The 27,386-nt window shown below is 39.8% G+C and overlaps 1 protein-coding gene across 1 annotated transcript in view; it reads left to right on the top strand.

The window, feature by feature from the left end:
- The window catches only part of SORCS2 (sortilin related VPS10 domain containing receptor 2), a 2,271,537-nt gene that overhangs the window by 1,871,759 nt on the left and 372,392 nt on the right, over positions 1-27,386 (top strand). Inside the window, exon 14 of the mRNA XM_044063564.1 lies at positions 1,268-1,388. Within this exon, the coding sequence (XP_043919499.1) occupies positions 1,268-1,388 (121 nt within the window). The remainder of the gene's footprint in view (positions 1-1,267; positions 1,389-27,386) is intronic.

Raw genomic sequence — 27,386 nt, 5'->3', positions numbered from 1 at the left:
AGGGAGAGGTGGGCGTAGAGCTGGTGGTACTGCTGGATATATAGAGAGAGTGTGGGTGTAGAGAGAGGTGGGTGTAGACTGTCTTTTCAAGAACTTTGCACAGAACTGGAAGGTGGATATTGGATGGAAGTGAGGGGTATTTTTTGGGTTGGTTTGCTTTGGGATGGGTTTTAATTATCACAGTTTTCCAAATCTGTGGCATGAAGTTTTTTGTGAGGCATAGACTATATATGTGGGTGAGAGGAAGACAAAGGTGCCCTCTGCAGTGATATCTGAACCAGGGTTTATGTTGTCAGATCCCGGGGGGATATCAGTAGAAATAGTTTGAAGTAGAAGAGAAACTTCTTTTTGATGTGTTTTATTTGGGACTATGTGTTTTTGACTACTAAACATATCTGTATGATGCTTCTTACTAAGAGTCATGGCACGGCTGGAAATATTTTACGGAAAACTCCAGAAGCCATGTAGACAATCATTGCAACTTGACTGGCCATCAGGAATCACTTGTAACATACTTTTTTGCCTTTCTTTTGTACTATTCCTCAAAATAGAGATGTCTGATCCAACTTTTTGTATCTGTCAGTTCATAATGTACTCCTCCATCACTGTTTGCAAATGAGCCATACAAAGGGCATCTTATCTACAGAAAAAGTCAGCATCATATGCCTTACTGGTTTGATGCGATGTGAAACTGATCTTGTGAGTTAGTGTCTTCAGAAAGTGTTTCAGTAGTGAGCTTACAAAGGAGAATTGGTTGTGTCAAGTTTCCCAAGTCTGTAGTACTGTTTGCTTGCTGATTAAGTAACTATCTACATTAAGACATATGCGTCTGCATCAAAGAGTTTTGAATGTCTGTATAAATGGCCATCCGAGTCTGTCATCAGATTTTCAAGGGTTAGCTTCACTGCATGTAATACTACTGTCTGCAGAAGATCAGCTAAACAAACAGATTTTCTGATTTCTTTGATTAATTACTGAGCTATGACTTTATAACCTTTCGTACAACTTCAGAATGAGGTGTTATTATTCATGTCACAAGAATATGTCTGTGGCAAGAAACTAGTACACAGACGTTTGCATGTTTTTAGCACTGTGTCTTATTGTATTGAGGGGTAGTCACTAGCAAGTGATTTATATCACCAGATTCCACACTTAAACATCAGATAAGCAAATGTCTGTATGTATTTATATACCTACCTTACCAGTGTGAATTTTTTGATTAGCCAGTGCTTGTTTACTTCATGTTTTATTATGTTTTATTGTACAGGATCTTTGGTCACATCAGTTTTCGCTCTGACTGGGAACTTGTCAAAGTAGACTTCAGACCCTCCTTTTCAAGGGAATGCACTGAAGAAGACTATGATTCATGGCTGCTGACCAACCTACAGGTATTTATTATGTTTAGTTCTTCAAGTTTATTGTTTACTATGTCTGGAATTCTTTGCTGTCTTCTCATTCACTTTGAAAAAATAACAGCAGCTGAGGGCTAAGTGTAAAGGTTAATTTTATAAGGCAAACTGCTAATTAAGAACTAAAGAGCTATGCTAAAGGCAACTTGGTCTGAATCAGGGAAGTGTTAAACTGAGGCGTGGCTTTCATAAGAAATCAACACTGTAAAGGATGAGACCATATTGGATCTCCAAAGCCTTTAAAACACTGTTAAGCTAAGATGACTTTATAAGCCTTGAATGAGTTTCAGGAGATGATGTATGTGTCTATGACTATTATGTATCTATACATATGTGTGAGTGTGAGTGTGTGTGTGTGTGTGTGTGTGTGTGTGTGTGTGTGTGTGTGTGTGTGTGTGTGTGTGTGTGTGTGTGTGTGTGTGTGTGTGTGTGTGTGTGTGTGTGTGTGTGTGTGTGTGTGTGTGTGTGTGTGTGTGTGTGTGTGTGTGTGTGTGTGTGTGTGTGTATAAGTTCATGGTATCTAACTGCTGTACTTGAATATCAAATCAATGCTGACCAATGTCAGCATATCAAAAAGTTACAAAAATCAGACATACTGACACCCAAAAAGATTGCAAAAGGAACCAGATTTACTTTTGTGATCTCACAGGAAAAGCCATGACATCACATTTACACCAGATTTGTCTGAGTAGTGTAGTGTTTTTTTTTTGTTTTGTTTTTTGAATGTATTTATTTATTTATTTAACATTTGTTTACCAGGATAGTCCAGCTGGACAACTGGTGTCCATTTTCAGCGGAGTCCTGGGGAGAAAAGCTCCAGATGGTTTGTTCTTCTTTCGGCTTTTCCCAGTTAGGGGTCGCCACAGTGGATTTCCGGTCCGCTAATGATTGGCAGTAGATTTTTTATGGGTGCCAAAGTGCCAGCTCGACACCCAACCTTCAACGAAGACATGCCCATTCTACGCATGTCTTTCGAACGCCACTCGACCGAGTGAAATAATGATAGTGATTAATTACAAAAGTATGAAATGAAATGAAGAGAGAGACATTTACATAATCAGAAACATAGTTGATGAAATTAATACAGAAGTCTTAGTGTAGTAGAACATATTGTAACAAAGTATATACGGATCTTAACAATATAAACACTATGTACAGTAAGCCAGGTTGTAGCTATGTATACAATATTTACAGATGTCATTAGTTGTTAGACAAGTTGGTGAAACACAGAGCATAAGGGAGTAAGTGTATTGTGCGCTATAAGGTAAAATGTGGGAGTTGGAATGGTTTCAACAAGGTGGGTTGCAGTTACAAAGGAGGTTATGGTAGAGGTAATCTTTAAGGAGGTTTTTGAATGCCAAAGTTTGGTTTTGCATTCTGAGGTCTGGAGGCAGGGTGTTCCATATTTTTGCTATTACACTGGGGAAGAGAGAATCCCCTGAGCTGTTTTTGCAGGGGGATAGTCGTAATCAGTGCCTTATTGTTGGATCTTAGGGTTCTGTTAACGGTATAAAAGTTTAAGAGACAAGACAGGACAGGAATTTTCTCTGGATAGTATAGTATTTGGTGGGCAAGTTTGAGTTGGTGGTAATGCAGCAGGTTGGGGAATTCGAGCCAGTGTAATAATTGTAGGGATTGGCAGTGGTGGGTACGAGATTTGGCATTATTTGCGAACCTTGCTATTTTGCTATAGCAGGTAGTAATTTTGTTTAGGTCGGATTTATTTATGTTTGTAAGTACTGAGGATGCAGAGAGTATTGTGGAGAGGAGGTGAGTTCTTGCAATGTCAATTCATGCCTTAGAAGTAAGGAACTTCTTGCAGCAATAAAGGGTGCCTATTTTTTGTGAACTTTAAAGATGGTTGTAGAGATGTGTTTACTGAATTTTAGTTGAGGGTCAGTTGTAAGTTCTAGAAGTTTGGCCTCTGATACTGGGGAGATTACTGTGTTATTGTTAGAGAGTATAGAGAATGGCTCCACTCCTAATGCCATACAGCACTCAGACTGTGGTCCCAGCTTCTGCACATGCCCAACCCAGACTCTCTCTGTCTATGTACCCCCAGTGTAACCTTCTTGTTTGGTGGACCATTGACTCTTCAAGAAGTCTATCTCAGTGGTAACTATTTTTGTCATCCCAGGGAGTAAGAAATCCCCTTCAGGGAGTTGAATGTGTGTAGCTGGGAGCTATCATTCTTACAACTGCTGGTCAAAGTCCTTACCTGAGAGAGTAGCTGGTTCTTCAACCCTTGCACCAAGATACTAATGCCCGTTAATCCTAACCCTATCCCTACACCTTACCCTCCCTTAGAAAACCCCTTTGCCTAATGCTATTACTACACAAGACAAGCTTGGATATTCCCCACATACACCAGCACATGCACACAATATTCCGTCTATCCCGTTGCCTAGCCCTAACCCACCAATGCATGCATGACACTAACCTATCTCTTTATCTAGCCCTTATTCTCTATCCCTAACCCACCAATGCATGCATGACACTAACCTATCTCTTTATCTAGCCCTTATTCTCTATCCCTAACCCACCAATGCATGCACAACACTAACCTATCTCTTTACCTAGCCCCTATTCTCTATCCCTAACCCACCAATGCATGCACAACACTAACCTATCTCTTTACCTAGCCCTTATTCTCTATCCCTAACCCACCAATGCATGCACAACACTAACCTATCTCTTTACCTAGCCCTTATTCTCTATCCCTAACCCACCAATGCATGCACAACACTAACCTATCTCTTTACCTAGCCCTTATTCTCCATCCCTAACCCACCAATGCTTGCACAACACTAACCTATCTCTTTACCTAGCCCTTATTCTCCATCCCTAACCCACCAATGCTTGCACAACACTAACCTATCTCTTTACCTAGCCCTTATTCTCTATCCCTAACCCACCAATGCATGCACAACACTAACCTATCTCTTTACCTAGCCCTTATTCTCCATCCCTAACCCACCAATGCTTGCACAACACTAACCTATCTCTTTACCTAGCCCTTATTCTCTATCCCTAACCCACCAATGCATGCACAACACTAACCTATCTCTTTACCTAGCCCTTATTCTCTATCCCTAACCCACCAATGCATGCACAACACTAACCTATCTCTTTACCTAGCCCTTATTCTCTATCCCTAACCCACCAATGCATGCACAACACTAACCTATCTCTTTACCTAGCCCTTATTCTCTATCCCTAACCCACCAATGCATGCACAACACTAACCTATCTCTTTACCTAGCCCTTATTCTCCATCCCTAACCCACCAATGCTTGCACAACACTAACCTATCTCTTTACCTAGCCCTTATTCTCTATCCCTAACCCACCAATGCATGCACAACACTAACCTATCTCTTTACCTAGCCCTTATTCTCTATCCCTAACCCACCAATGCTTGCACAACACTAACCTATCTCTTTACCTAGCCCTTATTCTCTATCCCTAACCCACCAATGCATGCACAACACTAACCTACCTCTTTACCTAGCCCTTATTCTCTGTCCCTAACCCACCAATGCATGCACAACACTAACCTACCTCTTTACCTAGCCCTTATTCTCTATCCCTAACCCACCAATGCATGCACAACACTAACTTATCTCTTTACCTAGCCCTTATTCTCTATCCCTAAACCCACAAATGAATACACAGCACTAACCTATTTCTTTACCTAGTCCTTATTCTCTATCATAAGCTACAAATGATTGCACACACAATACTAACCCTAATGTTAAAACTTTCAGTTTTTCAAGAAGTTTGGCATTAACAAAAGAAACTCCTATTACTAGCTAAAAACATCCTTTTCCCTTCAACAAATGCAGAGTTTGACCACCAGTACAACTGATAATTCAAGCATTCAACCACTGATAAGGACAGCACCCTTTCAACAAAAATGACATTCTACCACCTTACAGGTATCTATAGATATAGGTACAGAATATAGCTATAGCTATAAATGATACATGTACAGGTATAGATTAGATATAGATATATGGCGGAGATTATCATAAGGTACTATTCTTTTAGAACTAAACAATTAGTCAGCAGTTGTTTTAATTTGCCTTGTGGAATCCTGAGAATATTACTTTTATTAGACAAACTCTTGCCTCTGGTGGTTCTTCAATTTACACTGGTGGTATGTATGCTCAGGCAGTTGACCAAGGACTTAACATATACCATTCCTTGAAATACCTCTGCTACCAAGCTCATAACATAACTGGGCTACTAATTTCCTGTGAAGCAGTTGCCTTTGTTTTTTTTTTTCTGTGTGCTTGTGTGTGTGTGTGTGTGTGTGTGTGTGTGTGTGTGTGTGTGTGTGTGGCAAATAACTGGATGTTTGCCTTGTACATTTGCTAAACTTAGTGTTGTTAGGTCTCCAGCCACCTGATGTGTGTGTGTGTGTGTGTGTGTGTGTGTGTGTGTGTGTGTGTGTGTGTGTGTGTGTGTGTGTGTGTGTGTGTGTGTGTGTGTGTGTGTGTGTGTGTGTGTGTGTGTGTGTGTGTGTGTGTATAAGTTCATGGTATCTAACTGCTGTACTTGAATATCAAATCAATGCTGACCAATGTCAGCATATCAAAAAGTTACAAAAATCAGACATACTGACACCCAAAAAGATTGCAAAAGGAACCAGATTTACTTTTGTGATCTCACAGGAAAAGCCATGACATCACATTTACACCAGATTTGTCTGAGTAGTGTAGTGTTTTTTTTTTTGTTTTGTTTTTTGAATGTATTTATTTATTTATTTAACATTTGTTTACCAGGATAGTCCAGCTGGACAACTGGTGTCCATTTTCAGCGGAGTCCTGGGGAGAAAAGCTCCAGATGGTTTGTTCTTCTTTCGGCTTTTCCCAGTTAGGGGTCGCCACAGTGGATTTCCGGTCCGCTAATGATTGGCAGTAGATTTTTTACGGGTGCCAAAGTGCCAGCTCGACACCCAACCTTCAACGAAGACATGCCCATTCTATGCATGTCTTTCGAACGCCACTCGACCGAGTGAAATAATGATAGTGATTAATTACAAAAGTATGAAATGAAATGAAGAGAGAGGCATTTACATAATCAGAAACATAGTTGATGAAATTAATACAGAAGTCTTAGTGTAGTAGAACATATTGTAACAAAGTATATACGGATCTTAACAATATAAACACTATGTACAGTAAGCCAGGTTGTAGCTATGTATACAATATTTACAGATGTCATTAGTTGTTAGACAAGTTGGTGAAACACAGAGCATAAGGGAGTAAGTGTATTGTGCGCTATAAGGTAAAATGTGGGAGTTGGAAAGGTTTCAACAAGGTGGGTTGCAGTTACAAAGGAGGTTATGGCAGAGGTAATCATTAAGGAGGTTTTTGAATGGCAAAGTTTGGTTTTGCATTCTGAGGTCTGGAGGCAGGGTGTTCCATATTTTTGCTACTACACTGGGGAAGAGAGAATCCCCTGAGCTGTTTTTGCAGGGGGTTGGTCGTAATCAGTGCCTTATTGTTGGATCTTAGGGTTCTGTTGAAGGTATAAAAGTTTAAGAGACAAGACAGGACAGGAATTTTCTCTGGATAGTATAGTATTTGGTGGGCAAGTTTGAGTTGGTGGTAATGCAGCAGGTTGGGGAATTCGAGCCAGTGTAATAATTGTAGGGATTGGCAGTGGTGGGTACGAGATTTGGCATTATTTGCGAACCTTGCTATTTTGCTATAGCAGGTAGTAATTTTGTTTAGGTCGGATTTATTTATGTTTGTAAGTACTGAGGATGCAGAGAGTATTGTGGAGAGGAGGTGAGTTCTTGCAATGTCAATTCATGCCTTAGAAGTAAGGAACTTCTTGCAGCAATAAAGGGTGCCTATTTTTTGTGAACTTTGAAGATGGTTGTAGAGATGTGTTTACAGAATTTTAGTTGAGGGTCAGTTGTAAGTTCTAGAAGTTTGGCCTCTGATACTGGGGAGATTACTGTGTTATTGTTAGAGTATAGAGAATGGCTCCACTCCTAATGCCATACAGCACTCAGACTGTGGTCCCAGCTTCTGCACATGCCCAACCCAGACTCTCTCTGTCTATGTACCCCCAGTGTAACCTTCTTGTTTGGTGGACCATTGACTCTTCAAGAAGTCTATCTCAGTGGTAACTATTTTTGTAGTCACAGGGAGTAAGAAACCCCCTTCAGGGAGTTGAATGTGTGTAGCTGGGAGCTATCATTCTTACAACTGCTGGTCAAAGTCCTTACCTGAGAGAGTAGCTGGTTCTTCAACCCTTGCACCAAGATACTAATGCCCGTTAATCCTAACCCTATCCCTACACCTTACCCTCCCTTAGAAAACCCCTTTGCCTAATGCTATTACTACACAAGACAAGCTTGGATATTCCCCACATACACCAGCACATGCACACAATATTCCGTCTATCCCGTTGCCTAGCCCTAACCCACCAATGCATGCATGACACTAACCTATCTCTTTATCTAGCCCTTATTCTCTATCCCTAACCCACCAATGCATGCACAACACTAACCTATCTCTTTACCTAGCCCTTATATTCTATCCCTAACCCAACAATGCATGCACAACACTAACCTATCTCTTTACCTAGCCCTTATTCTCCATCCCTAACCCACCAATGCTTGCACAACACTAACCTATCTCTTTACCTAGCCCTTATTCTCTATCCCTAACCCACCAATGCATGCACAACACTAACCTATCTCTTTACCTAGCCCTTATTCTCTATCCCTAACCCACCAATGCTTGCACAACACTAACCTATCTCTTTACCTAGCCCTTATTCTCTATCCCTAACCCACCAATGCATGCACAACACTAACCTACCTCTTTTCCTAGCCCTTATTCTCTATCCCTAACCCACCAATGCATGCACAACACTAACTTATCTCTTTACCTAGCCCTTATTCTCTATCCCTAACCCACAAATGAATACACAGCACTAACCTATTTCTTTACCTAGCCCTTATTCTCTATCATAAGCTACAAATGATTGCACACACAATACTAACCCTAATGTTAAAACTTTCAGTTTTTCAAGAAGTTTGACATTAACAAAAGAAACTCCTATTACTAGCTAAAAACATCCTTTTCCCTTCAACAAATGCAGAGTTTGACCACCAGTACAACTGATAATTCAAGCATTCAACCACTGATAAGCACAGCACCCTTTCAACAAAAATGACATTCTACCACCTTACAGGTATCTATAGATATAGGTACAGAATAAAGCTATAGCTATAAATGATACATGTACAGGTGTAGATTAGATATAGATATATGGCGGAGATTATCATAAGGTACTATTCTTTTAGAACTAAACAATTAGTCAGCAGTTGTTTTAATTTGCCTTGTGGAATCCTGAGAATATTACTTTTATTAGACAAACTCTTGCCTCTGGTGGTTCTTCAATTTACACTGGTGGTATGTGTGCTCAGGCAGTTGACCAAGGACTTAACATATACCATTCCTTGAAATACCTCTGCTACCAAGCTCATAACATAACTGGGCTACTAATTTCCTGTGAAGCAGTTGCCTTTGTTTTTTTTTTCTGTGTGCTTGTGTGTGTGTGTGTGTGTGTGTGTGTGTGTGTGTGTGTGTCTGTGTGTGTGTGTGTGTGTGTGTGTGTGTGTGTGTGTGTGTGTGTGTGTGTGTGTGTGTGTGTGTGTGTGTGTGGCAAATAACTGGATGTTTGCCTTGTAAATTTGCTAAACTTAGTGCTGTTAGGTCTCCAGCCACCTGATGTGTGTGTGTGTGTGTGTGTGTGTGTGTGTGTGTGTGTGTGTGTGTGTGTGTGTGTGTGTGTGTGTGCTCTTACCAACATTATTTTTCAAATGCTGTCTCCTGTCACTTAACAACTATAGAAAACTTGTTGAAAATGTTTAAGTCTAATGTGGACACTGGCCAAAGATAGTAAAAACGAAGTGATGGCTGGTTGTACTGGTAAATGTTGCCACTAACCCCAGAATTATACCTGCCATGAAACAACTAAGCAGAAATAATGATTTTTGAAAATTTATGCCACACTTGAAAACTAACACTGAACAGTCTAGGCTAAAATTATGTCTTCTCAGTAAACAGGAAAGGCAATAAAATGCATATGAACGTGGAAGAGACTGATTATACAGACTATGAAGAGCTTGTATTGAAAATTGTATAACTGGACATTTAATGCTGACAAACATGTAAGATCTTAGATGCAGGAATACATAGCTTAAAACATTTTAAAGTTATGGCTAGAATGTAATAGAAACAGCAAAGTCAACATGTTAGAAATTCTAACAGTAGACAGATATAAAGCAGCTTTCTCTAGCAAAATAAGAAAATGGGCAATGTAATGTGATTCCATGAATGTTGATAAGAAAGTAACTTAAGTTGAATGCTTGTTAGTTAATGACATAAAGATTCTAACAGAATGTCGTGTTTCTAAATCTAATGATACAGTAAGAAATGTACCATCTAATAGAAAAAATTAAGTAATAAGAAAGGAATCACTTTGATAAATTCTGTACCATTAATAATGAAGAGAAATGCTAGTAGAAGAAATGTGAAAACTAAAATGCATGCAACAAGTCATGCGTTCCTATGGAATGTGATAAGACTGCTTTAGAGCTATTGAGACAGTATTATGTCAGTGTGTTACAACCACACTAATAAAGTAAACTATATTTTTAGAAGTAGACAAGTTCAATCTCTGGTCAACTATTCAAGCATGGATACCATTGTCAAGGTGGCAGTGGTGAAAATTCATTTGTGGAGGCAAACACATTTAGAAATTCAAGCAGGTCTAGGAAAACTTATTTCCTGTAGCCATTGCCCATGATATAACACATGAAGACATAATAGGAGAGTTTTCATTTTTAAGGCTCTGTAGAAAATGTGGGCGGAAGGAGCATATAGAGACATTATAAGGCAAGGTAGACACACCTAATAAAAAAGATGCAACACAACAGCTTGATATACCCATTCTGTATAACAATTTGGGGAGACAGCAACTTAATGATACCCTTATATAGCTTCAGAACAAATACCAAGAGAAAGGAATAGCACAAAACCTATGGGCAAGACAGAATTTGGTTATGTTTAGATGTCCTCTAAGCTGAGACAATAACGACAACATGATGGCAATGCAACCATTTAGTGTCTCAATAACCATCATCACTGTTAATACAACAAACTGTCATCATTTCCACCACATAAAACACATTTGACACCTTCCTGTTAAACTGGTTGGTATGACCAGGGCTGTTGCAGATCAATCTTGATGTGTCTGGGTGTGTAACCCCAAGCTGCCTCGGACCTGAAATTGATATTATTAAGATTGTCTCACATTACTCATCACCACATGCCGTGGCCATGGCTTAACCTGAAAACACACAGCTACATGAAGAGATAGCTGAGAAACAACTGAGGGGAAAGAAATAAGGGAGGAAGCCTAAAGACACCCACCTCCCTTTGTAATTTTTAATACTTAACAAGGGTGGGTGGGCAGAATCCTGTGAGCTGCTGCTGTGAAGTGAAGGAATAGTGCAATGCTTGCCTAAATAAGGGAGGGAAACCAACTCTGCCCCTGATCAGCTCACGGGCAAGCGGGCTTACTTATAGGTACAGCAGGCACCCAATACAGCAAGAGATGTCCGCACTGGAACTGAAGGGGAACTAATAGAACACTCTGAACTGAAGGAGAACTTACAGAACACTCTGAATTAAAAAGAATACAATCCATATGCTGCCTGTACAAAGACCTACAAAAATTATAAGTAAAGAAATGGAGAGGGCAAAAAATAACAAGCAAGTAAAGATTGGAAGCCATAACAAACAAACCATTAATTACAAGGTTATGCTAAGGATCCACACAGAGGCACTAAAACACTATTATTTATTCAACAAAATAATACTAAACCGTTTTTGTTCAAGAAAAATGGACTGCATCAGAATTAATAACAAAATCAAATCAGTTCCATTTAAAGGGGTACGTCACATGATCTCAGTCTTAAAGGCACTACATAATTCAGTGTGAATGTTTAAAAATGTTTAAACATTAAAAAAAAAAACATTTAAAAAACTAAAATACTAACAATATAAGGCTTATAAAACCTTTGATGTATAAAGGTTTTATCTAACTTGTAATTTAAATTCAGTGTTCCCAAAACCTCCTGTAAGAGCTGTCACAGTTTGACAGCTCTAAGTTTCAGGACACTACTAACAGAGACACAACCTTTTAACCCAGGTGGGTTTGGTCTCATCTAGGTCTAGTTGCCATGCTGGTTCACCCAGTTAAACAGAAAATTCACAGGGTCCACTCCTGGTCTGAGTGGTAACTTCATCAAAAATATTGAAATAAAAACCAACAGTGAGGCAGTTTGTCTACACAAAGCATTGGTGTCCTTTTTTGTGGCACTGTCATAAGAGTGTTCACATATTCTAGAAATAAGGGCATAGACATGTTGCAAGATACACAGTATCTTTACCACTACAATTAAAATGTCTGGTAAATGTAACCAGTCCATGTCTTGACCTTAGGTCTATGCTATTTCGCTCTCAGATCAGTTTACATTGCTGACAAAATCCATACTTGAAATTTCACAGGAGCATAGGATCATAGGAAGTTACTAGGCTAATGGCCCTAGGGCCCTTACAAGCCTAGCAAAGTTCTACTCTTATTTCCACGATCAGCACCTGTTGCTCCTGTCCAAGAGGGACACAAGTGGAACCCCCAGGGTGAATTTATGGTTACCCTTACAATCGTCCAGATTGCGTTTGAAGAGGGCCAATGAGGTACTGTGTTTGACATGAAGTGGGAGTCTGTTCCAAAGGTGTGGTAACATCTGGGAGACAAATCTGTCCCTCCAGCAGGTTCTATTAATGTCACATACCAGGATAAGGTCTTTAGAGTGAGTAATCCATGTACCATTTGACTTGCAGATATGCAGCATTTCCAATAAAACTGGGTCAGAGATTGCCTTATATGCAATGCAAAGATCACCTATGAGTAATCTGTATGAAACAGAATAAAGTGACAGTGATTTCAGATGATCCACATAGGACAGATGCTGAAGAACTTGAATTTTCCTTGTGAGGAACCTTTGTGGTTTCTCTAATTGCTGCATGTGCTTGTAAAGGTGCAAACCAATAAAGGCATTGTACTCAATTATTGGCCTGATGAGGGAAGAGTACAGGGAGGTTATAACTTCTTTTTTTCTGGAGGCAATGCTCTTACTTATGAGATAATCAATATAGAATGCCCTTCTTACCACTGTGGAGACATAGTGATCAAAGCTAAGGTTGCTGTCAACCTGCGTGCCCAGGTATCTCACCACTGAGTGTGTACTTAGGGTGTTGCTATTGATGTGGTAGTTAGCAGGGACATCGGTCTTACTGAAAGGGATGATAAAACATTTTTTGCATTGAGTTTAAGGGCATGACTTAGGCACCAGTCAATTGTTTGTGTAAGACCCTCTTATAAGATGTTGACATCATTTAGAAATTCTATGAGTGCTCCCAGTTTTTAGTCATCAGCAAACGTTGTCAGCCACAGACCATTAGTTTTTGCATGTACTTTGAAGAAATAGATTCCAAGCAGTGGAGGTCCTAGGACTGATCCATGTGGAAAACCACTGGATACAGGTCTGATTCCCCTATTTTTACTATATATATTCTATCAGTGAGCCAGTTAATTACCAATCGAATGATATAAGGGTTGATATCTAGCTGGGTGAGTTTGTCAATGATGCCTGAGTGGGTGATAGCGTCAAGTGCCTTGGCCATGTCCAGGTAGGCTGTATACACAGTTTTCTCCTTGTCCAGAGCTCTTGTGACGGTCTCGAAGAAGTCTACTAGGTTTAACAGGCATGATCTCCTGTTGATGAATCTAAACTGAGCAGGTTCAAGTGTTTGGAGATTACCTATATCTTTGTTGATAAGGTCCATGATCTTACAGCTAAGGCTAGTCAGAGTAATAGGTCTATAGTTCCCGGGGTCAATGGAAGCACCACCTTTGTGCAAATGAATAATGATGGGAATAAATAGCAGTGATCATAACACTGCAGAAGCAACAAGACTCCTACAAAAAACATATAAGAACTTTTATAAATAACCATGAAAACTAGTTAAGTACAGATTCTTGCAATCATGAAAGGCAGCCCAAAACAGCTAAGTATAAAATGAGCCAGAGAAAACAAAAGACTAAACAAGTAACCACAAATGATAGGTCAGAAATGATAAAAAAATCTGCAGGTTAAGATATAACGACAAACAACAGAGACAAACACAGGCATCAAAAAAGCAACCTATGGGAAAAAAAGCAAAACGGACAAAAAATTATGACAGCATTCCAAAAAAAGGTTGAAATGAAGAGTGTGGTGTCAACACACAAACCTTGAAAATGAAAAAAAAAAAACATTGTGATATGTAGAGAAAAAAATTAACAAAAAAAATACAAAATAAAATAAATAAAGAATGCCAAAAGGGGCAATGAAGAAAGCAAATGAACACTCATAAATGAATAAATAACTGAATACAACAGTGACCCAATAATTAAAGATCACAGTTTATCAATTTTAATAACTTAACTAGCCAGCTAGAAAAGAGTTATCCTGGACGTAACTAAACTATGAAATAAAAGAAAGAGTTATTGAAACTTTTATGCCTAATGTAATGGGTTGTGAATATACACATTGTATTGTAAATAAATATTATAAATAACATTATGAAAATATACATAAACTGTGTCTCAAATGTATACATTCCCAACCCAATACAGCAAACCATTTACAACGCAAAAAGTAGCACAAAGCATGACGCACATCTCTACCATAAAGCCTACGTACAATCACTAAATACAACATTAAATGTCTATCTACAAGAAAATAAAAAGCAAAACTAATCACAAGATATATAGTACCCATAAACAAAACCACATGCATGCACATAAAATCATCATAAAGTCATAATTGAATAATTACAAAAATATGTAATACTGATAACCAAATAAACACAAATCCTAGCTCTAATGGTGGGAGGGTGGTCTAATGGTTAAGATGTTTGCCTTACAAGCACAAGGTGCAGGATTTGAGTCTCACAAGGGATAATTGGCTAAGCTTAAAATGGCTCGCAAGGGCAGTTAGCTTAGTACTAACCTATGAACCTAGCAATGTGTATACATTGTCCTTCTTTTACTGTTGGTGAAGCACCCTCCAAGAGGAAAAAACGCTGAGAGAAGAAGGGAGCCACTTTTGAGATTTTAAGTATTTTTTCTTTGTTTATTTGCTAAGTTTTTCTGCATAGCTGCCTAGCTTGAGCATTTTCTGGCTTGTTAAACTTGATTTCTGTATTAGTAGCTGTATTTAGAGCACAACCAAAAGCTGTTTGCTGAATTTCCTGTTTGCACTTAATTTTAAATCGTTTTTTTCTTAAAACTTGCATATTTTCTGTCCTTGACCTAGCACTCTTGTGTGGGGTCATTTACTGCACTGTTATAACTTGATATTACTTGTGAACCTCTGCTATCTCTGTAAAAAACAAAAAACAAAAAAAAAATCTTGCTTTTTTCCCACTTTTCTGAGAGTTAAAAAAGTTCAGTTACAGGCTTGCTGTTCCTGAACTGTTTGAACGTTTCTGTGAGGCCATTTTTGCTTGGGCTGAAGGAGGGTCTCTCTGTTGATCAGTGGCAGTGAATAACATTGAGCAGCTTCCCTGCCCCCCGTAGAGGTGGTTACTGACTTGAAACTGTAGTTTTATTGGCCACTAGGGGTCATTTCCAAAACTCCTTCGTCTTCCTCTCTTAAAACCTAGTTGCCTCGTGGTTTGGGCGTCTTTTCAGGCTTGTTGGCTGTTGGTGAAGCACCTTCCAAGAAGAAAAAACGCTGAGAGAAGAATTGAGCCACTTTTGAGATTTTAAGTATTTTTTCTCTGTTTATTTGCTAAGTTTTTCTGCATAGCTGCCTAGCTTGAGCATTTTCTGGCTTGTTAAACTTGATTTCTGTATTAGTAGCTGCATTTAGAGCACAACCAAAAGCTGTTTGCTGAATTTCCTGTTTGCACTTAATTTTAAATCGTTTTTCTTAAAACTTGCATATTTTCTGTCCTTGACCTAGCACTCTTGTGTGGGGTCATTTACTGCACTGTTATAACTTGATATTACTTGTGAACCTCTGCTATCTCTGTAAAAAACAAAAACAAAAAAAAAAATCTTGCTTTTTTCCCACTTTTCTGAGAGTTAAAAAAGTTCAGTTACAGTCTTGCTGTTCCTGAACTGTTTGAAAGTTTCTGTGAGGCCATTTTTGCTTGGGCTGAAGGAGGGCCTCTCTGTTGATCAGTGGCAGTGAATAACATTGAGCAGTTTCCCTGCCCCCCGTAGAGGTGGTTACTGACTTGAAACTGTAGTCTTATTGTCCGTTTTGGGTCTATTCCTGCTTCTTTCCAGCCCCTGCTCTCAAGCACGCTTTAACGTGCTTTAGCGAGATTTAGCGCGGAGTTGCCACTAGAGCAGCATCGGGCAGCGCCGGTTAAACAAGGTTAAACTCTTTCTGGCTCCAGAAAGTCTGTTCTTCAATTTTTCCCTTAGAACTGCTCTGTTAGGAACCTAAACAGTTTACACCTTCACTAAAAAGTGCAGCACTTGTTCCAAATAGCTTTTTCTTCTCAAAAAGCTCAGCACTTGTCTTATAAGCATATCCCTTGTCTTATAAGCATTCTCTTTGCAGGTCAAGCACTCCTATATTATACAAATCTCTCACTAGCAAAACCTCCCAGGAGTGCCCACTTCCCTGCTAAGCCCACTACTTTTCTGTCTCATACCAACTCATAATTCTTTCTAGCATGTCGAAGGGTCAGATGCTGGTGTCCTCTCCTGCCCAGTTGGTAAATCTGGGAATTCTGAGACAATGTTACAATTGCCTCATGTACACGGACAACCCTCTCCTCCTCCCACGTAACACTAACACTTGTGAGAGATGCAGCTATTTAGCCAGACTGGAGGCTGAGCTCTCTCAACTCAGGACTGGCAAGACCAGGCAGGAGGAGAAGGCAACTGCACACACCACAATTCCAGTCTCACATAACTCAACCACACCACTGAATCAAACACATAAACACACTAAGACATACTCGGAGGCTCTGAGTAAAAATTTACCTAAACAGCAGAGGCCTCCAAAGCAGACATCCAAGCAACTGCAAACTCAATACACCACACAAACAACACATAAACAACAAAATCAGTGTGCAAAGCAGTCACTGCCCTTAAGGCCAAATACAACACCAAACATACTTGTCATAGGTGACTCCATAGTCAGACACACTGACGTCCCGCTCACCAGACTGAGTAAGGAGAAGGTCACAGTAAGCTGCCTGTCAGGTGCTAGAATCCGCCACATAACGCAAGCACTCAGGTCTCTCAACAGCAGGTACAAGTACGACTCAGTCATTGTCCACGCTGGTGTCAACGACCTGAGACGTACCTCCTTGGACTACATGAAAAGGGACATCGAGGAGCTCTCTGATTATGTAGCCCAGGCAGGTATGACCCTGACCTTGAGCAGTATCCTACCTTCACCTAGAATGATGCCACAATACAGTGATAAGATGATCAGCTTTAATAATTGGCTTAAATTCTGGTGTCATTCAAAGGGGATCCAATGTCTGTCTGCCTGGGATGACATGCTGGACAAGCCACGCTGCTTCGCAAGGGACGGCTTGCACCTGTCACCCCTAGGCTTCCGGATATTGGCAAAGGCTCTTGCCACCCCATAGTGCCTTTTTTAGGCAAGGCTCAAATTCTAAACCTACCACCCTAGAACACAAAAAAGGAAAAAAACTAAGGGTAATGCTGCTCAATGCCAGAAGTCTCAATCTCAAGATGTACGCACTCGAGGCCCTTCTCAATATGGAGAACATCGATGTCTGTGCTGTGACAGAAACCTGGTTCAAGGCTCCTGAGAGCACCCCAGCACTATCAGGTTTCACCTCATATCATGCGTTCCGGCCCCAAAATCTGGACAACACCAAGATAGGAAGGGGGGGGTGTCCATATTCATAAAGGACACCCACACCTCAAGGTTGGTGGCAACGCACGATGCATCGGAGACCATCCAGGTGCAATTAACCATAGGCAAGACTGCTCTGCAATTTGTAGCATGTTACAGGCCACCCTCTCAAACTCAGGAACCTCACATGGCCTTCCTGAAAACATTGGAGGGGATAAATGTATCTCCAAACACCATCATACTAGGTGACTTCAACTACCCTAATATAGACTGGGAACACTACTCAAGCCCAAACACTCTAGCCCAAAGGTTCCTGGAGTTCATAAACTCAAATGCCATGGAACAACTAGTCACCATCCCCACAAGAGGAGAAAACATATTTGATCTCATCATCAAGAACATGGGATCACAATGTTCAACACTGGAAGTATACCCCTCACTGGTGAGATCAGATCATAAACTAATCTCGCTGGAGGTCCTCATCCCGCCCCACCTGAAATAAAAAGACCACAGTGAAAAACTTCTCAAAAGCCGACTTCACACTTCTAAAAACTAGTGTGGTCTCCTTTAAGGCCCCTGAGCCAGTGGTAAACATTACTCAAACCGCTGAATCACTTACAAATGCCTTCTACCAGCACCTACAGGACTGCATGGATCAGGCAATCCCAAACAAAACTAAGACTCTTTGTACCAAAGGCAAGCGTCCAGTCTGGTGGACCCCAGCCATAAACAAGCTCTACAACAAAAGGAGGAAGCTACTACAAGATGGAGCAAAATCCTTGAAAGGTAAGACACCTTTGATCATTATAAGTAAAAAACTAAGAGCTCTCATAAAATCATCCAAGGCAAATTTTGAGAGAAAAATAACCAAAGACTCAAAAGACAATCATAAGGCCTTCTTTAGCTATGTTAGAAACCTAGGAGGAAACTCCCAGATATGCTCAGAATTAGTTCAAAATGATGTTAAGATTAATGAACCTACACACATTGCCAACATACTGGCTGACAGGTTCAGTGCAACCCCCCCCTCCCCCCCAAAAGGAGAGATATCTATACCAGAGGATTGTAGCCCCCCAAACATCTCCAACGCCCAGGTGAGAACTGCTCTCTCCAAGGCAAAAAGCACAGCATCCATGGGACCGGATGGTGTCCCCAGCTGTGTGCTCCACGAACTCAATGAGGAATTAAACCCGCAGTTAGGACAGCTGTTTAATCTTAGCCTCACCTCAGGATACGTACCCAAGGAGTGGCGCACGGCGACTGTGGTCCCACTTCACAAGGGCGGTGCCTCCACCGACCCTGAAAATTACCGTCCCATTAGCTTGACAAGCCTTATCTGCAAAGCCATGGAGAGGATCATAATGGAACTCCTAAATAAAGACATAGGGAACTTGCAGACTTTGGATCCAACCCAGTTTGGCTTTGTCAAAGGCAGATCATGCCTTTTAAACTTGGTTGACTTTTTCGAGACAGTCACCAAGGCCATTGATGAGGGAAAGGCAGTCCATACAGCCTACCTCGAACTGGCAAAGGCCTTCGACACAATACCCCACTCAGGTATCATCGAAAAACTCATCAGCTTGAATGTAAACCCATACATCACAAGATGGGTTGCAAACTGGCTAAGTGACAGAACCCACAGGGTCAGAGTTGCTGGAGCCATGTCAGACTCAAAGCCTGTCACAAGTGGTGTCCCACAGGGCTCAGTCCTGGGTCCACTCTTGTTCGGCATCTACTTTTCTAAAGTACAAGCAAACACAGGAGGGTTATGGCTGACAAAGTTTGCAGATGACTGCAAACTGGGCCATAGTCGAAAACACATCTGACACAGATATCCTTCAGAAGGGCCTCACAGAAACGGATAACTGGTGCCAGAGCCATGGCCTAAAGTTAAACGCCAAGAAATGCATAGTCATACCCTTCGGGAAAAACAAGGTTACCCCTAGCTACCATATAGGTGGCAATCCACTGAGCACAGAAGAAGTCATCAGGGATCTGGGGACCCAGGTTGACAGTAGCCTTTCGTTTGACACTCATGTTGCTAAAGTAGTTAGGAAACCTTCTACATTGCCCACCTGATCATGAAGGGATTCACATCTAGATCAAGGGAGGTCATCGTCCCCCTGTACTCATCACTCATTAGACCTATGATTGAGTACAATGCCCCATTCGGAATGTATCTGACCCGACACCTGCAGCAGCTGGAAAGGCCCCAAAAGTTCCTCACCAAAAGGATAAAGGGTCTCAAAAATATGTCTTATGCTGCCCGACTGAAAGAACTCCAGCTCTATTCAGTCTCATACCGCTTGCTCAGAGGTGACCTGTGCCTGACATATAAGGCCATGTCAAACCCAGATTTGATGAATATGCTTCACCTCAAAAAATCTAGATCCCTCAGAACCACAAGGGCGGGAGACTTAAACCTTGACACGGTTATTAATAGAATGTGCTGGAGGGACAGATTCATCACCCAGAGACTCCCTATGCTGTGGAACAAAATCCCGGTACATGTGAGGCAGAGCACCTCGCTGGCCTTGTTCAAGAGGAATCTTGACCAATGGATGGGAGATCGCAGATATACCCCAGGGATTACTTCAGTGTCACTGCTTGACAGAGGCACAGCAAAATAATAGACATAGTTTTATTCAAACTAAAGGGGTTGCAAAAGCCACATAACTATGGGCTAGGCTTATAAATGCCCTTGGGCAGATAGCCTAGTATGAACCTATGAACCTATGAACCTATAATATAATACTGTAATAAAAACACATCCATAATCAAACACGGTTCCTGTCTGCAACAACCCCAACATAAAACCACAACAATAAATATAAATACATCAATAAATAAATAAATATGCACAGACATTCATCATCCCAAAAAGAAACATAAAATGCACTCTATGGGGACACATGCACACAATTATACCTGCACCTTTCGTAACATACGTAAATATAAACATAAATAAATAACCTAATGATGTGAGACTGGCATAATGGTTAGAATCTTTACGTTACAGCTGCAAAGTACAGGGGTTGATTCCTATTTCTAATTATTGGCTAAATTTGCCTTTGTCTGCAGACTGATAGCCTAGTATTTACCTATAATGTGACTATGACAAACAGAAAAGACATACTAAAATATGCACATAACAATGAAGCAAATGTTTCCCAGTGGTCAGTCAGGTATCTGAGAATATATGCAGACAGTAATCTTGCCTTTGACCAATGTATGGGCAAGGAATTAAGAAAAATCATTCTGTTGCCCAACTTATAAGTAAGGGCATGGCATCACGGTACAATGTATTAATAGAGCCACTTTATTTGGCCCTTATCAGATCCATCACTGAGTATAATGCCCACTTTGGCATGAACCTGGCTATACTTATGCAACAGCTGGAATACCCACAAGGGTTCCTTACCACCTTAAAACCCTGTCTATCTACTCTTGTTCATAAGTTCATAGGTGTTTACCAGGCTAATGACCACAAGGGCTTTTTCGAGCCTAGCCATGCATCCCAAATCTCTGACAAGTTCTGATACACTCGATAGTTGTAAGCAGGGGCTTAGGAGGTGCAAACATTTACAAGCAGTGGCCTGGGGAGATGAATCATTTACAGGCATGTGTCCATAAGAGACACAGGTGCCAAACCAGGGATGGATTTCATGTTCCCCCTCCAGTTGTCCAAGTTACACTTGAACTGTCTCCTGCAGGTTACTGAGAGGCGATATATGCCTGGCATACATGGCATCCTCGGATCCAGCTCTGATGGATCTTTTGCACATCTGCAAAATGAACAGCATCAGAACCACCAGATCCAAGGATTTAAATTTTACTTTTGACATAAATAAAACATGTTGGCAAGACAGATATGTGGCTCAGAGGATCCCATGCTCAGGCTCTTTATCAATGTGCTAAAACAACCTAGCCATCCATGTGAAGAAAAGTCTATCCCTAATCTTATTTAAGCATAGCTTTAACCAATGAATGGGAAATGAGAAATTTAACCCTGCTCTAGTTCCCATGTCTCTGATAGATAGAAGTAGACAGTAATGCCTAAACTAATAAACCCTTCCCACATAACCTCTAGAAACTTCCTAACTAACATATCCCCGCCTAATAAACAGCAATGATACACAGGGATACAGTTGGTTTGGATTGCACAGCTAGACTTTTAAAGGCCCTGGTAGTCATTAGCCTAGTACATACCTCTGAATCTATCAACCAAAAAAATCCTTCTTATAAGTACTGCAGCATTTATGATATTCCAGTCTCCCAAATGAAACAAAATAAATAAATAAACAGGTAAATAAGTAAAACATCACTTATGCAAATATATCTCTACTATACGTGCTCTCATCCCATGCACTTGAACACCGCACCTTGAAACCAGGGACTCAAGCACACTGTGGCTTTGTAAAGATCGGAGCTCACGCTCAATACTAAATATGAGTTCTGGCAAGCAGTTGGGGAGCAAGTGGGAGTGTAGCGTAGGGAAGCAGTCAGGAATGGGATTTGTGTTTAGGAAGCAGGAGAGGAGTTTTAGGGTTATAGAGTGGGAGGGGAGTTTTAGAATCAGGAAGTGGGCGAGGAGTTTTAGTATTATGACATGGGAGGGGAGTTTTAGAGTTAGGGAGTGGGAGAGGAGTTTTAGAGTAGGGAAGTGATAACAGAAGCAGTTTATGGGGGGTGAAGCTTTAGGGTCAGACAGAGAGGACTTGGGTTAGGAACATGATTTTTAGGGTTAAGGCTATGGTAAATCTAAACTAGTTTCTAGGGCATAGTAGTTATGAGAGACTTGGGTAGTTGAAGTTTGGGAATGCGTTTTTTTTGAGCCACTAGCACATGAGTACCTGCAGTCAACCCTAGAAATACCTACCTTTTGATAAAATTTGTGAAAACTCTATCACAGTAAATAAATAAATTATAAAATAATAATAATAAAACTACAGAAATCTGAAATTAAAAATATATTAAAATATCATAAAAGCAAAGAAATAATGCAAAATAAAAATTACTTCCAGATAACTCTTCCTATGAATCCATACTGCCACATGTAAAATAGGCCACACGGTACAAGACACATCACTAATCACACTATATCACAAATCCAATCACACTGATACTCATCATAAACCTTATATCCACTGAGCCTTTGGAAAAAAAGAAAAATAAAATAAAAACCTATCTATAAAAAACTGCATCAAATTAAATTAAAATAAAAGCATTAGTCTAGAATACTGGCCGTGAAACTCTTGATAATAATGGCCATTACCATTCAGCTCTTCAAAAGACTGGGCATTTATTAAAAGAAAGGATGCAATACATTAAGTAAATTAATAAATGAATAAACAAAAAAACTAAATAATTGCATGTCATGCACAGTGATAGTGAAAAGTTGAATGAAAGACTTTTGGAATGAACACTAAGCTTGCTTAATTCCTTTCTACATTAACATTCTGACATACTTTCTAGAAGCATTTTACACATGTAAAGTAATAACATCCAAATGAAGATGCAAATAAGGTGTTGCAAGCAAAACAGAAGTGGTTGCAGAGGCTGGGCTGTGACTGATGGCATGGTAACTCGGCCCCTCCAACCCACAACCAATACAAATGGCATCTTCTTCTGTTATGTCTCGGCAGACAGCTGTATCATTCAGTTCAGTGTTCACCATTTCGTGACATACTGGTTTGTCTGCATCTTCAATGATGCCTAATACCTTCTGAGAACTAGATGTTGATAAATCACAGTTATGCAGATGCTGAAGAACTCAATAATCTGGTCGTAATTGTAGGTTTTAAGATGTATAAACTGAAATAGATTGAAAGGCAAGGCTATATGAAGGATGGAAGATACTAGGCTCCTCTTGTTTGTGTCTTTCGACTTTTCCCAGTTAGGGGTCACCACAGCGGAACTCCGGTCTGCTAATGACTGGCAGTAGAGTTTTACGTGCTGGCTTGCCGGGCCTAACGCACAACCTTCAATGAAGGAACGCCCATTCACACATGTCGCCACACAGAAGACGCTCTAACTGAGAATCGAACGGGCAACATCTAACTGTGAGGCAACAACGCTACCGCAGCACCACCACCACAGTAAAATGCAGAGAATGTTGTGTCTTTCGGCTTTTCCCAGTTAGGGGTCGCCACAGCAGAACTCCGGTCCGCTAATGATTGGTAGTTGATTTTTATGTGCCGAGTTACCAGCCCTGACGCACAACCTTCAACGAAGGTACGCCTTTCATGCTTGTCTCCACGCAGAAGACGCTCTAGCTGAGAATTGAACCAGACAGCGTCTTACTGTGAGGCGACAATGCTACCGCAGCACCACCACTCTACTTGTTCAAAATCATTGATCCAGCTGACTAAAGACAGAATGTTTTCCACTCCTTTTTAGGGTCTTGGTCAAGAATGGCAAGTTGAATGTATTAAATAAGGACCTGTCTGTATTTTGTACTAATGCACATAAAACAGTGAATTTTCATATAGATTAAAGCTTCGTGACTTTTATATTGGAGCCTAGTTCTTTAAGTCTATGATCATAAAATGCATTTGTTCGATGTTTACATACACAAATGGCAAGCTACAGCAAAAGGTAAAGGTGTGGCAGTTTGTGTTTGGATAGCTTAAGAACACATCAGATTAATCTGAACTTTAATGGGCAGTGTTAGTTTAGATAGTTTCTCTCTGGATGTTTTCTTACTGGTCTTGAATAGGCCCCACCCCCACCCAAGTAAGTAACTGCATGCTTGGAACAATATCTGTATGTGATTATATGTGTCTATATTTAGTGTATTCCATATAAATTGTTGTGGAACAGTGCCTGACTTTAGTATGAGAAAGTGTTTTAGCAGTTTGTGATGATTTTATCCTCCCAAAGTGCAACTGGACTAGTTGGTAGAAAAAAAAAGACTTTCTTAGGCTTTATAAAAACTACAGAAACTTGTTATATCCATCCAGATATGGGGCAGTTTTAAACTTTGCTGTATTGAATCCAAGAAGCTGGATGTACGATGTACAGTTATGTGCTGATTTCACTTTTATTTAGTAGTTACTACTTCTGTAGTTAGCTACCATTTTTCAACAACATAGCCAGCTCCACTGGCACAGAAGACTAAAATCCTAATTATGATATAGATTGTCCTTGTTTGACTAATCACACAAGCACTGAAGAATCTAGATGGAGCTAATGAGGAATAACAAGGTAAAACCACTTGCCTGTCTCTTGGGGATAGGTCACCAGATGTGTTTGCCTTTCACAGAAACAGGGCTGAGAGTGGGATGTTAATCATGGAAGCTGGAGACATGCCTTCATGGATGCCTAATACACATCAATCTTTGAGGATGTTATCAACATGTACAGTGTTAACATTTAGGACTTGAGAGAATACCCATACAATTCCCCAAGCAGAAAATAGCTCTGCCTGCATTGCCTGCCCTTCCTCCATTGTGGAATGAATGAGCCATAGGGGTTTTACCTTAAAGAAATGACCAACTGGGTAGAAGGGATAAAGGCTTGATAGTTATCCTGGAATTGGGGACAGAAAAGAATTCAGCAATAAACCTGCTCATGTGAAAGCAGATGACATTGCAAAAAGATGTACTAAGTATTGTTTGAGTAAGTGGTGAACAATATGCCCATACCAACCCAGCTGTCAGAGTAGATCTAGTTTTCAGAACTCTCTGGCTTAGATCTAGATGTAGCATTTGAAGCTTTTAATCTAAACTCATCTTTAGGTACCCATGGACCCCCTAGCTGTAGATGTTGGAGGGAAGAAGAAGTCTTTATGTAGAGCTAGTAGACAGATAAAAAAATATATAAATAGATAGAACAAATGGTACAAATGACAGACGTGCTTTACTGATCTTAGAAGTATGGAAAAATGTAGAAGGTTTAATAAAATGGTAAAAAAAAAATAATTACAAAGAAAAAAGATTAGGGAGATTGGTTTGAAATTAGCCACCTTAAGAAAACAAAATTGTTTACCTTTACTGTTATGACATTTGAAAAAATATAACAACCAAAAATTCTCATAACAAAAACCAGCACGAAGCAAAGTGAAACAAACAACACTGTAACACTAAAATTTCACTAAATGTCCAGGAGGAGAAGGTGACACCAAGCTTTAGTATATAACAACTTTAATCTCCGCTTTCATCCAAAAAGGACTTCTTTAGAATGAACATGTAACACTATCAATCTTAATTCATCCATATAATAAACCAATCAACTTCTTACATCAATTAACAATTCATTTAAAACAATAATTAAAACATATACATTGTTTAAATGCCAACAGATTGAATTTACTGCTTAAAATATAAAATCTGTAATCACAAACTCCTATCCTGTAAAAAACATATTAATATTAATGGTGCAATTTAACCCCGGTAAACTATTGACACCTAATTTCAATTGCCAAAGTGTTTCTATTTGTTCCAGTTTGTTTTTAACCCCCCCCCCATCTCTTATCCTCAGGAACCTGCTCTAAAATAATAAACAAAAATTTTTTAAAGTTAGAATATTCAAGAGAATGTATTCTTGTTCTTTAATTCTAGTGTCCAAAGTTCTAGTGGTCATATCTACATAGTAGGCATCACACCCTAAACATGTACTAACATATACAACCCCCTTAGATTTGCAATTAAAAACACCGGGAATCTGAATAGTATATCCAATAGGTTCCAAATATAAATAAGGCTCTTCTAATATGAATTTACATACTGGGCAATTTCCACACTTATACACCCCTTTGGCCTTAAGAGACAAGCATCCTGTAATACTTAATTTAGTAGTGTTATATTATAATAAATTTTTAAGATTATAGGAATTCTTAAAAACACATTTGGGATAAGTTCCGACACATTTTGCCAAGTCCAAATTTCCTTCCAATATTTTCCAATTATTTTTGATAATGCCACAAATATTACTACTACCTATTGTCATATCAGCGTTGCATACAACTGTATTATTTTTCAAAAACGCTTTTTTCTCTAGTTTCCCAAAAAGTTTTCAACAATATAGGGGGGAAGTCTTTTCTTTTTAACCTAATTTCATCAGCTGTTTTGTCAGGCAAATCCAGATTATAACCCCTCAATTTAAATAAAGTATTAATGAAGAAATCTCTCTTTCAAACATATCATCTTCAGATGTCATCCTAGAGGCCCTAATAAACTGGCCTCTAGGTGTATTATTCTTAACATATTTGGGAGTGATTACTTTGATTGCTCAAGTTGTTTTTTTTTTGGCTTTTCCCGGTTAGGGGTTGCCACAGTGGAACTCCGGTCTGCTAATGATTGGCAGTAGATTTTTTACAGTGCCGAGGTGCCAGCTCGACGCCCAACCTTCAACAAAGGCACGCCCATTCACACATGTCTTCCGAACGCTACTCGACCATGGGGAGGACATGCAGAATCCACACAAAAGGCGCTCCAGCCAAGAATCGAACGGGAGAACCTCTTACTGTGAGGCACCAACGCTACCGCTGCACCACCGCGGCTTATTACTAAAAATATTTTCCTATGTAGTTTGCTCTCAAACCTTTGATGAAACTCATTGCATTTTAAATCTACACCTATAAACACACTTAAACCGCATCCCCCTATAGTAAATTAAAAAAAAAATCAGATTTTATCATTCATTGATTTGACCAAAGAATGACCATCAGTTTCAGTGCCTTCTAAAATTAGAACATGTCATCCACAAATCTTTTATAACTGAAAACATTATAGGCAGTAGCTATGGGTAAAAAGATCACATGCTTTCACCAGCCAAGGACCGAATTAGCAAAGGCTGGTGTGATCGCTGAACACATGGCTACCCCTTTGATATGTTTATAAATATCCAACAATTCACAATATAATTTAACATTATTTTTATCAATGGCACTGAAATGAGATAAAAAAATTATAAACATATTTGACCCCTAATTCTTGTGGAATACAAGTGAAAAGGGAAGATAGATCAATCGTAACACAT

The sequence above is a fragment of the Protopterus annectens genome, chromosome 2.part1 (genome assembly GCF_019279795.1).
Source record: "Protopterus annectens isolate FY-2018-M chromosome 2.part1, PAN1.0, whole genome shotgun sequence".
Lineage (NCBI taxonomy): Eukaryota > Metazoa > Chordata > Ceratodontiformes > Protopteridae > Protopterus > Protopterus annectens.
The sequence above is the reverse complement of the archived record's forward strand: the minus strand, read 5'-3'. Positions and strand labels throughout refer to the sequence as shown.